We start from the raw sequence: 13,754 nt of genomic DNA on the forward strand, positions 1-13,754 counted from the left end.
AAGCTGATCATAGAACTCTAATTGTGTCATTTGAATGGGCAGTGCAATCTGGTTGAATTCATGTTGTTCTTTGTGGCTATCTATCAGTGAGTATTTTCATTGAGTTAGCAAAGTTTCTATTGGGTTGTATATATATATATACATCTTGCAGCATTTCTGTGAAGTTAGTTTACTTTGAGATCTTCCTGCTAAACCTGAGCTGGAAACATAAGGAGATTGATCAGAGAATAATAATGATGTCTGCAGGCACCCATTCCAGATTTATGTTAGTGATTTAGATCCTAGTAGCACTGCATCTTATTACCATCCTGTTGGGTTGAGCCATTCTTTTGAATACAACTAGGAGCTTGGTAACCCAGAGCTACATTTGTAGGCTGTGGGGAGGGGGCTACAGTGCACACAGGCTTTGCCTTCAGACATGATAAAAGTGTTTTCATGTATTAGAATATCATGGAGTGATGTGCCATTGTCAAAATTAATTGTGTTTATTTTTTGCATTGTTGCTGGAGGACCATTCTTTGGTGGCTGAAAAAAAACACCAGTATTTAAGAAAGAAATAATAATAATTATCAGACAAAGATTTACATTATTTAAAGCATACTCAGAAAACAACTTTAAAAAAGCCCATGCTTGGTATTATTTTAAGAACTTTTTAAATTTTACAAAGCAAAGATTTTGAACAAGGTTAGGTTTATTTCATTTCATTTTAGATAATATATGATGTAAAAAGTACACACTGCACAGCTGTATCAAATCCCAATCCATTTATTATTTCTTCTTGAAGATCTGATGACACACCTGGTCTTCACATGTCAGCTCCTGCAACATTAAAGCCTTTGGTGAGCCCAGACAGTTTCTATTTGTATTTCCTGTATTCATCATCTCTCTCCAAAAACTCAAAGATAAAACAGCCGAGCTACTGCATTAACAGTGAGACTGGGATATTAAAAGGAAAAGAGCAGGGTATTTTACGTAACCAATCAGCCAGCAAGCACTACAGGTTGCAGTAATTAGATTTTGACACTTGAATCGAGTTTTAAAAAGGATTAAAATGAAAAATGTATGGAAATTGCTCTGTAACAGTGGGACATTGCATATTTTATTATTAACCAACATACTGTAATTTATTAAACTCAGTGAAGCAGTGAGGAAATTGTAAAAGGAGAGAAGGAAAAGCTTTAGAGATAACAGGAGGTAAGTGTGTCATTTTGGTTTCTCGACCCACTGTTTGCAGAATGTGGATTGTAACCTAGAAGGTTATGCTGTTTATTACAAATCTATCCAATGAAATTACTGGTCCATTTTGAATGTGTTTTGTAATGAAATAAATTAAATCTGCCACAGAGCAGGATAGGATAGTTTTTCCATCAATGCAAATGTGATTTTTAATACAACTTATTGACTTTAGTGTAAATAGGTTCGTGCACATAATATGAATGAAGGTAGAATTTTATGATCATGAAAACCTTTAGGATGAACATATAAAAGGGCATCTTTACCCTTATTATTGTAAACATGTGAAATGAATTCCTTACTCCTTTCTACTGGAGCCACAGCATTTGCAAATAATCCTTTTTGTACTGGAGCCATAGCATTTGCAACAATAAAAACAGAGATAGTGATATATTCTAAGAAGATTTTTGCACAGAGATATATCATATTGGAATTCTCTTTCATTCTTTCATTTGTAATTAACTAAAGATGAGGGAGGAAACTATTGCATAGTGTTTCTCCATCTGTATAAAGGAGCCAATGATCCAGGTCACAGTTCATGACTTGGACAGAAGTCAAAACTTCACAAATTTTCACGCACAAAATTATTAAAAATAATCAGGTCAAGCTATCTATATAAGAAACAAATGTGATGCTTGTTTCCAAATGTATTAATACATCTGATTTTTTTACAGGAATTTAAAAAACCTTGCACTTCAGATACCCATTTGAATGTTTGAGTTACAGTCTCCCAACTGCTGTCACAAACACACACTAAAGAATGATATTTATTCTGGTTCACAAAGACCAAGCAAGAGAAATGCAATATAGACAAATGAAAAGCAGCAGCAGTTGGGAGACTGTGACTCACCCATTCAAATGGGTTATCTAGATTTTATTGGGTGGGTGGCATTCCCAGAATTTAATACAAAAGGAAAATAATAACTCCTGCAGTTGTTACACTTTTTAATTTCAAACTGTAGTTGCCAATGTGGGTGGCTGAATGGAAACTGATTAATTTCTGAAATGCCATGACTTTCAAGAGGATCTAGAGCCCAGAGGTCTGTGAGGATGAGCAGATGAGAGCTGGCGTGGCTACCTGAAACAAAGTCATGTGCAGAAGCAAACTAGATTGGAGCTCAATTGGAGCTCAACCTTTCTTCTACATTGATAACACAGCCCAACAGGAAAAAAATCTTGGTGTCTTGGTTTTCAGGCTTTTTCCTGGGGTTATTTGGGGTGCTAATGCAGAAAATTGCATTGGATGGATTCCCATCAGCTATAGTTTCTTAGCTATGGTTATCATTATTTTCTATGGACGAGCAGATGAAGACTGATATATGGCATATATTCTGTATCTCAAAAACTAGAGCTGATATAGGGAAACTTGTACCATTTTTGGTTGGCAAGTCAAATATACCCATAAACAGGGCTAACATCTGAGCCACCAAAATGTGTGTTGACCAGTGTAATAGCAAAGTCTCCTCCACTGTGCCTCCAGGTGACAATAGGGCATTTTAATGGGGACAGGCTGGGAAGCAAGAGAAGAGCCTTACCAAGAACAAATGGAAGACTGCCACTGCTGCACAACAGCCTGAGACACATGACTCATTATGCCTAAGGGCCAGGACTCTTCCCACATAAGGGTCACATTAGTCTCAGTCATGTCACTTTGGTAATATTGAAGCTTCTTGTTGTCTAAGGAGATTTATCCTTATATTTTATTGCAGAAATAGAGTATAATAATAAGCATCTTCTTTTCCCATAATTGGATAATTTGTTTATTTGATATATATTGCAGCAACCAGGAGATAGATAGATAGATATTTCTATTGTGAGTGTGTTTTAGACTATCTTTCAAACTCTTAATTTATTTTCAGGACAAGTTCCAATTGCTTTTAAATCTCCTGGCTTTGGAATATGAGAAAGACCACTTTTTCCCACATGCATTCACCATTAGTTATAAAGATTATGTGAGGCCTCAGCTTATTGCCTGCAACTGAAACCAAAAACATGAAACAAGGACTGGCCTATGGCAGCATTCCAGTTATGCAGTTGTATCCCAATGGAAATCAGATTTTCCCTCTCTTCAGAGGCAGTAAAATGAATTTATTTTTGATTTTTAAAAAAAAAATTCTGGTGATACATTTTTAATATCTTAATTCCTCCTGGATCTCAGTAATATGCCTAGAACCAAGAAAGACTCTTGCTCCTTCTAGTCTGGCAGAATAAATATTTGCAACCCGTCTTCTTCCAAGTAATTCAGGGGATCAGGTATGGGGTTGTCTCATTTAATTCTTTCAACTATTTAAAAAACAGCAACTAGTCTAAAGTCACCTAGTGAACATGTTTTGATGTGACTATGAATTCATATCATAGTTGACAAGTGGCTGATGAAAAAACAGAGAATAATGGAACAGAAAGGAGATACCAAAGCAGTTTCAAAATAACTTTTCATAGCATTATGAAAGCAGAATGAGGAGGAAAGGGTATTTTAAAAACTCCTGGGAGTGTCACATAACTTCAATGATTTCAGCTCTTACCAGATGCAATTTGCCTCCTTCAATCCAGTGTTTCCATCCTCTGTTATTCTTTTCACCTTTCTGTACACAGACTAGTTTATCACCATCCCAGCTTACTAGTGTCTGTAAGGATCAAATTATAAAATTCAACAACATTCTATAATTACTCAAATGCTCAAAAAAACAAAAACAAAACAAACATTGATTTTTCCAATGTATACAAGGGCCATCATATTACTTTTTTCATGCATATAATGGGATGAGCATCAATTGGAGAGGGGGGAAGCCTGAAACCAAATGCTAGTAGATGCCTAGATGCCTATATTTTATATAGGACCACCTCTTTCATTAGTGAACATCTTCCAGTCCTTACTGACTGGGCAGCAGTAGTTATGGTCAATGGTGGTCTGAGGATCGCGAAGCAGTTGGCTGGTGGTACCAGTTCTTCTTGTGCAAGTGATTTCTGGTGTGAGGGGGAATTGTAACAGGGAATTTACTTTTGCTGTTGTAATGATGATTGCTCTTGGGAGCTTGCAGAAATCTTCTCAATGAGGTTAACAGACCCTAGTCAATTGCTATGGTGATTGTGGGGGTCCAACTGGGAGGCACTACATAGTGAAGTAACTATCATGGTTACACTTACAACTAAGTAAATTCTATCTGTAGTAGTTATTTCAAAATTTTGGTATATTTATAGATGAAAACATATTTTATGTAAATAATATCAGATATTGTTCTTTTATTATTACACAAAATATTTCTTCTTTTTTTGGTAATGTGGAATTGCATTCTCCCATAAGAACATTTTTCTCTTATTATTTCACATACTTGTGCTCCCTCATTTTATCTTTTAGTTGCTTGAACACTAATCATAGTAACATTACCTAATCCTGAGAACTGATCATTTTCAGCACTCATGACAAATTACTTTTCTCAGAATTCTTGAAGAGGAAACCTTGACAACTAAGTTTCAAGAAGACCTTCCACACAGCCCTATATCCCAGAATATCAAGGTAGAAAATCCCACAATATCTGCTTTGAATTGGGTTATCTGAGTCCACACTGCTATATATTCCATTTCAAAGCAGATAATGTGGAAGGGGCCAAGGTCTCTCTTTGGATAGTCATTTAAATTGAATGCATTTGTTGGATGGCCTTTCTTAGTCACATTTTCTAATAGACATAATGATCTAAATCATATAGTAATCCTGACTAAAGGACACAGTTGAATCAATGGGTATTTGGTAAATCAATCGATATTTAAATTCCTTTTCATGGGATATATTCCTGATGGGGATCACGTATCATTCCAGATGTTCTTGGGCTGCAAGTTCTCCCATTCCTCACTCTTGCTGGGCTGATTTAGGGCCCTTCCACACAGCCATATAACCCAGAATATCAAGGCAGCTAACCCACAATATCTGCTTTGAACTGGGCTATCTGAGTCCACACTGCTGTATAGTCCTGTTCAAAGCAGATAATGTGGGATTTTATGCAGCTGTGTGGAAGGAGCCTAAGGCTGGATCTGATTAGTGTTCCCAGGATCTGATACAGATTATCTGCTTTAAACTGGATTATATGACTCTACACCATATAATCTAGGATAAGAATATAATCTAGGATCAGATCCAGCCTAGGAGTGTTAGGACTTGGAGTTCAAGAACATCTGACTACATGAATACCACCCTGATATCAGTTGTAGTCAACAGTACAGTTCAGAGTGGGGGGAAAGCTGGAAATTCTTTGTCTAGTGGTATAATACAATAGTGGCAGTATGCACCCTAGAGCTTCTTTGAATGGTAGATGTTTTAAATGTTTCTTTTTCTTTTTGTTAGCACTCTTGGCTATAACTGTGAGTGGGAGAAAACATAACCTCTGTATACCCGATGGCTGTCTGGCAACTTCCCACATGTCTGCCCTGAAAAGTGCAGAAGTGCAGAATGGCTCTCTTAAATATAATTAATTCCTGCTATTCCTGCAAAACTAGCAGTGTGCTGGTGTGGGAATGCTGGATAGAAATCATGCTGATAAGGAATCAGATTGAATTATAAGAGAAATAAGATGCTTTTTCTTCTCTCTGCGAGATAACAGCAGTGAGATAGAAGGAGAAAATTGAGGTTGCAGAAAGTTCAGGGAAGAGACAGTTTTGTTCCTAGATAGGACTGGTAAAGGATGGCTTTGACAGAGATATGAGGATTGTACTGTGATGTCAGGGTATAGAAAGGTCACGATGTTGACAATGAGTAGTGGATTTCTCTCCATCCTCCTTGAGAAAAATATACTTAGGCAAGTGCAATGTTTGCCATTTTGTTCTACAGATGTGATTTAGAGCCATATGGCCACAGCTTACATTTGATCTCTTTTCACTTGGTTTCCCACTGATTAAAATCAGGAATAACATTCGGGCTAATGTAGAAATGCATATATTGTAAAACCGATACATGGGAAATAAAATCTTGAGACTGGCATGAAGACTTTTCCTTGCACTCGTTATGTTCCAGGGTAGAAACTAGTACAATAAAAATGCTGTTCTACGGGGATTGTGTTGCATGACTTCTGGTCCCAATTCACACAGGTGTCCTGGGATTTTTGGGCTCGAAAACTCCAAGACAGCCCCCACCCTCTCCCAAAACCCCTTTAAAAAGCCTTTAAAAAAGAAAATAACTTACTCGGCTGCCATTTCGTCTTCTCCGGAGCTATCCTGGCATGTCATTTCTATGCACCAGGAAAGCTCTGGGGAAGGGGGAATGGCAGTTGGGTAAGATATTTTTCAGTTTTAAGCCTTTGGGGGGGGGGTTGTTTTGGGTACAGGTGCCCTGCCAGAAGGTCCAGCAGGACATCTGGACACCCCCTCCCACCAGGAAAGTGCAGATGTTGGGGAAAGGTGTGTGGATTTTAACCCGGGCCCAATCAGGTTTAAGATATCTGATTGGGCCCGAGTTGAAGCCATGTGTGGAACCGCCCATAGTTATTAATAAAAAAGTTTGTCACTGCAGGTGAAAAGATTGTATTGCCAAGAAGTTTGATAGTTCAACAATTGCTTGAATCTTTCTTTTGTGGGGTGAAGTGATGATATGTAAGCATCATATGGAACCATGAAAAGTTTGAAGCTAATAAAAAAGTCATTCTCTTGCTGTCACAGCTCTGAAAAATCATCATGATTTACATCTAAAATAAATAGTTGCGAAAGCCAACCAACCACAAACTACATGTAAAATTTGAAATGCAGATCACTGCTTCTTTATAAGTAAACACTTCTTTTAACATTTTTAATTTGCTTTCAACCTGCTTTCTGAATATCAGATGCTGATATTGACTGCTGTGTAAATGGAAAAGAAATCATAGGTTTCTACCTTCACCGTGCGGTTGTCAAGCCCCTTTGTATGCTCTTCAAATTCCTCTCCTACTGTGTAATTCAATTCATAGTTCCTGAAGGTACTCAGTGTCTTTGTCTTGAAATTGTTTCCTTCTTGAACAATTTCTTTTGTTTGTGTCAGGTGCTTTGCAATCTTACGGGTAGCAAAGTCAATATCTGTAGAATGGACCAAAAGATAATATATTAATGGGTGTGGAGCACGTTTTGTTGTACTGCTCTTTTTACTGAGACCTTCATACACATTTTATAAATCCAGTTTTAGAAAGTTTACCAGGGAGATCTGTAAGGTTTTATGCTGATTATCTTTTGGCAGACCTAGACCCCAAAATTACTGCCAAAGTTGCTAGCTTTTGTGCAGCAGCAATAGCTTGTCGGCGCAAGATGTTCTCACAGCATTAGAAGGTTTTAAAATTTACTTATAATAATAATAATAATAACAACAACAGCAACAACAACAACAACAACTTTATTTTTGTATGCCGCCACCATCTTCCTGAAGGGACTCAGAGCGGCTTACATGGGGACAAGCCCAATCAGATTACATTTACATCATAAAATAAACAATTAAAATACAAGCATCGTACTAAAGTATTTATTACCTTTGTCATCTTAGCATATAAAATTTTAATACCGTTTTAACTACCATATTCAATACTGGGTTTTAACCTTTCTTTTGACAGTGTTTCTTAATACCTAAATGTATATATTTCTATTCTATTCTGATGCTTATACATTTTTTGTTGCTGGTCATTGACTGTAATAAATAAATATATAATATATGAATGTAACTCAAACTTATAATAATCTGCATTGAAAGAAATAAAGCAGAGACATGGCATTTTTGAGGCTTAGTGGATCCTGCTACCCGTGTTTGCTTCAGAAAGGACTTTCTGTGTAGTGGAAAGACCACTTTGTTCAAATGTCACACACATTTCAGTTTTTAGCAGGAATATAGTGCAAGAATCAGATTAGTTTAGCAATTAATACATTGCATTAGCAATGGGAAGGCTTTGAAGTTCACTGGGTGAACTTGGGTCAGTAGTCAATGTCTATCAGACTCTCAAGAGTTGTTTTGGGAATGAAAATGGGAAGGGAGGATCATGTACATAGCCCCTGGTTCCTTTGAGGAAAGGCAGGAATTAGATATAATAAATAGACAGGGATGTACTGTAATTATATCTATATATATTTGGAAGTAATTAGAAACACATTGAGGCTTATTTCTCAGAAAATACACACATTTGGCTGTAAGAAATCATTCTAAAGAGAGATACATAAAAAGAAACTCTAGTAGCCAAATATAATCTCAAGCTATTTATATACAGAAGAAAATTATGGGTAGTATGTTGTCAAGGGAGCTCCCGGTGGCACAGCGGGTTAAACCGTTGAGCTGCTAAACTTGCTGACCGAAAGGTCGGCGGTTTGAATCCAGGGAGCAGGGTGAGCTCCTGCTGTTAGCCCCAGCTGCTGTCAACTTAGCAGATTGAAAATATGCAAATGTGAGTAGATCAATAGGTACCGCTTCTGCAGGAAGGTAATGGCGCTCCATGTAGACATGCCAGCCACATGAACTTGGAGGTGTCTATGGACAATGCCAGCTCTTTGGCTTAGAAATGGAGGTGAGCACCAACCCCCAGAGTCGGACACGACTAGATTTAATGTCAGGGGAAAACCTTTACCTTTACCTATGTTGTCAAGAGAATGAAGAAAGCAAGGTCAAGCATTTATTTTCAAGTGACAGAAGAAAACTCCATTCATTTGAGGCCAAACAAAGTCAATGGTGCCCCAAAACCTCTTATATTGGCACGTTTGGCTTTTGCTTTTTCCACAGAAATAAAAAAATTGACTATTTGCTGGAGAACCCTTTATTGATGAACGCTTTTGTTGCTTTCCAAAGACTCAGTAAGCTCCCTTGTCTTTCACTTCCCACCTACCTATTTTTAATGGGAGGTGTATCTACACTGCAGAATTAATGTAGTTTGATAACAATATAACTGCCATGGCCTAATGCTATGGAATTATAGGAGTTGTAGTTTTACAAGGACTTCTCTGCCAAAGAACAATTGTGACTCACCAAACTACAAATCCCAGGATTCTACAGCATTGAACCATGGCAGTTAAAGTACTGCCAAACTGCATTAATTCTACAGTCTATATGCACCCCAAGTCTCTCTCTTTACACATTTCTCAAGTTTACAGTTTCCTGACAACAACTGTGAGATCAAGAAGTGTGAGTCCTGCTCAGTTTTTTTTACAAAATAGTTTCAGTGCTAGCTATATTTCTTTCCTCATTGAGGGCAGTGTTGCAGTAGGAATACAGGTCAGGTCAGCAGTTTTACCCAGAGAAAACAGTTTTCTCTGTTTTTAATAGGTAGGATGACACATTTTGCCCAGGAACACAGTGATGATACATAGCTGAATACTAGAACCACTTGAACTTGAGGAAAGGCCCAAAATCAAGTGGTTAGGGAATGGCAGCCTTCCTCCTACAGCCACAGTCTTCCTCCTCCTGATCTTGCTGTGAGAAAATGGTTCCCAAGCCACTAGTGATTACATATAACTGGGGCTACTTAGAATATGGGATTGAAAAAATAAGTGTGACTTAAATTTTTTTTGATTGTCTAATCATTTTTAAAGGTACAACTAAGAAATGTCATTTCTTATTCATGAACAGAACACAATATTCTAGTTTTGGCACTGTCATGATTGAATAAAACTGATTTTTCTTTGGGTTGTTGTGTGTCTTTCGGGCTGTGTGGCCATGTTCCAGAAGCATTCTCTCCTGACGTTTCGCCCACATCTATGGCAGGCATCCTCAGAGGTTGTGAGGTATGGAGAAAACTAAGCAAAGAGGTAAATATATATCTGTGGAAAGTCTAGGGTGAGAGAGGTCAGTGTGAATGTTATGTAGTTAATCACTTTAATTAGCATTGAAAAGCTTATCTGCTGTCTTCTTCCTGCCTCTGGGGCATCCTTTGTTTAGAGTCGTTAACTGCCCTAGGTTGATTCATGTCTGGAAATCCTCTGTTTTCAGAGTATTGCTTTTTATTTACTGTTCTGATTCTTGAGTTTTTTAATACTGGTAGCCAGATTTTGTTCATTTTCATGGTTTCTTCCTTTCTGTTGAAGTTGTCCACATGCTTGTGGATTTCAATGGCTTCTCTGTGTAGTCTGACATGATAGTTGTTAGAATGGTCCAGCATTTTTGTGTTCTCAAATAGTATTCTGTGTCCAGGCTGGTTCATCAAATGCTCTGCTATGGCTGATTTCTCTGGTTGAATTAGTCTGCAGTGCCTTTCATGTTCTTTGACTCTTGTTTGGGCGCTGATTTTTCTTTGATGAAATTTATTATAGTGATCCTGATCTTCCAGTCAAACTGAAAAGCAGACCAATTTTACCCTCCTAAATGAGTTTTTTTTATTTAATGTGATGAATAATTTCCTGCAGTTTTATCTCTCTGAAGTTCAGTCGATAAAGATGTCACACAAAGCACGCACATGATTCTTAAGGCCCTTCCACACTGCTCTAATATCCCAGGATCTGATCCCAGATTATCTGTTTATCCCAGGTTATATGGCAGTGGGAAATCATATATTCCAGTTTAAAGCAGATAATCTGGGATTAGATCCTGGGGTATAAGGCAGTGTGGAAGGGCCCTTAGAATTGTAAACCAATGAAAGTCACACTTGTTGCCTGCACACATATATGCAAGTAACACCACAGAATGTTCATGAGCAAGCATGTAAACCATAACATAACACATACTGTTTTGATTGCGCCTTTTTCCTATTTCATCACATATTATTTTGATCGTTGTGTGCACAAGATATGCAAAGAATACTTTGCCAGTTTTTTTTAATTCTCGGTGAGAAAAGGGTATCCCAACACACTGTCAAGAAAATGGTGAAATGTCAAGTGATATTTTTGTATTTTCTGTGTGATAGATTTTTTTTTGCACAAAAATTACTTTGCAATACATTTTGCTAAGTGTGTTCTGTGTAAAAATAGTAACTTGCACAAGAGTCACGCTCTCTGTACAAACAATTGTTTTCACAAAAAATATGAAAAATCGTTGAAATTGCACAAATCTCTCCTAATCTGACCCAAGAAGGGGGAAAACATTTGAAATTATTTGTTCCCAAATGCAAGAGTTAAATAAATATGGATATCCGAGTGTGAATACATCAGGCATGGGCAAACTTCGGCCCTCCAGGTGTTTTGAACTTTAACTCCCACAATTGCTAACAGCCTTCCGGCAGTTAGGAATTGTGGGAGTTGAAATCCGAAACACTTGGAGGGCCAAAGTTTGTGCATGCCTGGTATAGATCCTGGCCCTTGTTTAGAAATGGGTATGTATAACAGACAGCTGTGTGTATACAAGGTCTATCTATAAACAAAGCTTCCACAACTCATTATTGTTTACTCTTGCTTTTGATAGATCCTATTCAGTTCTTTGCAGGTGCAGAAAATATGAATACAGGTTTCTCTTAATGAGGAAAAGGGGGAAAACAAGCCCAAATTCAGCCTTGCATCTCCCAATTTTGATTGGTGCTAACAGAGCCAACTATACCAAGCATCTGTTCGGTGCTAACAACAGCAGACAACAAATACTGCAGAATGTTTTTGTTTCCGCTTTTCCAGTTTGTGTGTGGCTCTTACATTGCAAGCAATTATGTAAACTGCCATGCTTTGGCAGAAAGGTGGTATATAAATGTACAATTCCATCAAATAAATAAGAAAATAAGTGAGGTAAAACCTGCTACACCTATACAACATTGTCAATGTTGCAGTTTGGCAGTTCTTTTTGTTTTGTTTCTGTTTTTATTTTTAATCTGACTGCCAACCATAGCCATTGGATTAGTGATTTACAGCCAGACCGGCTTTTATGAGCAAACACCAGCTGAGGACAAGGTGTCCTGGCTGCTGGGACATTGCAAGGACAATGTGATAGAATTTCAGAGGCAATGCAAACATTTAAGATCCAGGTTAAACCAGGCTGTTTATTCCATATTCACCTCATCTCACTGTTCACTGTGTGTGGCCATGCTTTTGAAAACATCTTCCCGCAGCTGATACTCCTTTGCTCCTGATATGTTGAGTGACAAGGTTTGCTTTTATTGCTGAATGATCTACTATTCTAAATGTTAAATTGTTCAAAACTGTTTTAAACTGATTTTAGCTCTTTCCCATCTTGGGATACTGTGGTATAGGATGGCACACAGGCATTGGAATGAAATAAAGGTGTGCTCATGAAATTGATTGTGGTATCTCATTCTCTATAGTCTTTAGGGCCAGTTTCCGGTTACAGTCTGGGGAAATTGTAATAATTTTCCACGTGTACTACCTGCATTTATTGTTATGTGCTTTTGCAAATTTAGTTGAAATAGACTCTATCATACAAGATTCATAGTGGATTTTCCAATTCACTGGAAAACTATTTTGGAAATAGCACTGGTGGCTTCTACATCATCAGAGGAGTGAAACCACTGAATTTAAAGCTATCCAAAGAGTGAAATCTATCTCCCCAATAAGTTCATCAACTGGACCAATAAATCTAGACTAAGATCTGGAACAGATTATTTGTCCCACTGATATAGAAGCCACCAGCTGCCCCTATGTTTTGATCAGCTTTACTTTTTCGCTGTTAACTATTTGCTTTCTTATTTAATGGCTTCTCAACCTTTCCAGAGACAAAAGGAACAACAAAACAAGAATTGTCAAAGGTTTTTTTTTTTTTGCAGATACTTAAAAAAATCTCCAAAAATAAAAACTGGAGCTACTTTCTAATAATCTGATTTTTAGAAGGTATATCCATTGTCCTGCCTATATTAACTTCCAAGTATATTTGTTTAGAATTAGACTGTTATATTTTAAGGCAACATTTAAAACTGGTTTAAATTTGTTTTAATACTTACCTAAAGCAATCATGTAACCTTCAAAGTTTTCATTGGATTCCATTTCCCATGTTCCATTGTAATCAGCAGGCATTGCAGCTAGGATTTTGAATTCAAGAATGACACAGATACAGAACTTTGAAGGGGACCAGGAAAAAGAACATCCTGTGATTCTATCCCTTTTATATTTCTTCGTGTGAAGGTTATGGTTTCCAAGATAATAAAGTCTAAGGGTCAAGCAAGATAACATAAGCACAACTTTACTTTTCATTACCAAAGTTCAAGAGGACAGAACACATACAATAAATTGATTGCTGAGACTAGAAGTCAGAAGAAAATGATTTTGCAATAACCTTTGTAAAAGATAAAAGCCAGGAAGACAACAGAATAAGTTTATGAGAACATAACTTTGAAATATGCCAGAATGGCATAGAACTTTAAAAAAAACTTGGGGTTTTTTTTTGTTTGTGTGTTCAGATAGGAACCTCTATCTTCTGTTCAGTTTTATTGACATTTTGGGTGCAGGGAGAATTCAAATATTAAATTAATATATTTTCATGAGATCTTTCAAACCATAGGTCTGGAACAAAATAGCTATTCTGTGGATACAGCACCTACACCACTGCTTAGCAGTCTCCCTTCTTGATCTGGCTGAACTGGCCTTTGAGGTGGCAATGAAATCCTTCCAACTTGCTGAACTGGGAAATCAACATGCATGCTAAGATTGCTTTGTTTGTCACAGCAAGCCAT

The 13,754-nt window shown here is 37.3% G+C and overlaps 1 protein-coding gene across 1 annotated transcript; it reads right to left on the minus strand.

Annotated features, from left to right (window-relative positions):
• Nucleotides 1-673: 673 nt before the first annotated feature.
• rbp2 (retinol binding protein 2) lies at nt 674-13,197 on the minus strand. The gene is made up of 4 exons (XM_003218302.3): nt 13,026-13,197; nt 7,088-7,266; nt 3,756-3,857; nt 674-819 (listed from the first exon to the last, which is right to left on the minus strand). Exons 1-4 carry the CDS (start codon nt 13,096-13,098, stop codon nt 769-771), a joined length of 405 nt encoding a protein of 134 aa, XP_003218350.1. The 5' UTR covers nt 13,099-13,197; the 3' UTR covers nt 674-768.
• Between the last annotated feature and the right edge of the window lie 557 nt (nt 13,198-13,754).

The sequence above is a fragment of the Anolis carolinensis genome, chromosome 3 (assembly GCF_035594765.1).
Source record: "Anolis carolinensis isolate JA03-04 chromosome 3, rAnoCar3.1.pri, whole genome shotgun sequence".
Lineage (NCBI taxonomy): Eukaryota > Metazoa > Chordata > Lepidosauria > Squamata > Dactyloidae > Anolis > Anolis carolinensis.

Coding starts and splice junctions, on each gene's coding strand:
- rbp2 (XM_003218302.3), bottom strand. CDS start 13,098: ATGCCTGCTGATTACAATGGAACATGGGAAATGGAATCCAATGAAAAC. Junction 7,267..13,025: donor AGGTTACATGATTGCTTTAG/GTAAGTATTAAA, acceptor TCCATTCTACAG/ATATTGACTTTGCTACCCGT. Junction 3,858..7,087: donor TTGACAACCGCACGGTGAAG/GTAGAAACCTAT, acceptor TGATCCTTACAG/ACACTAGTAAGCTGGGATGG.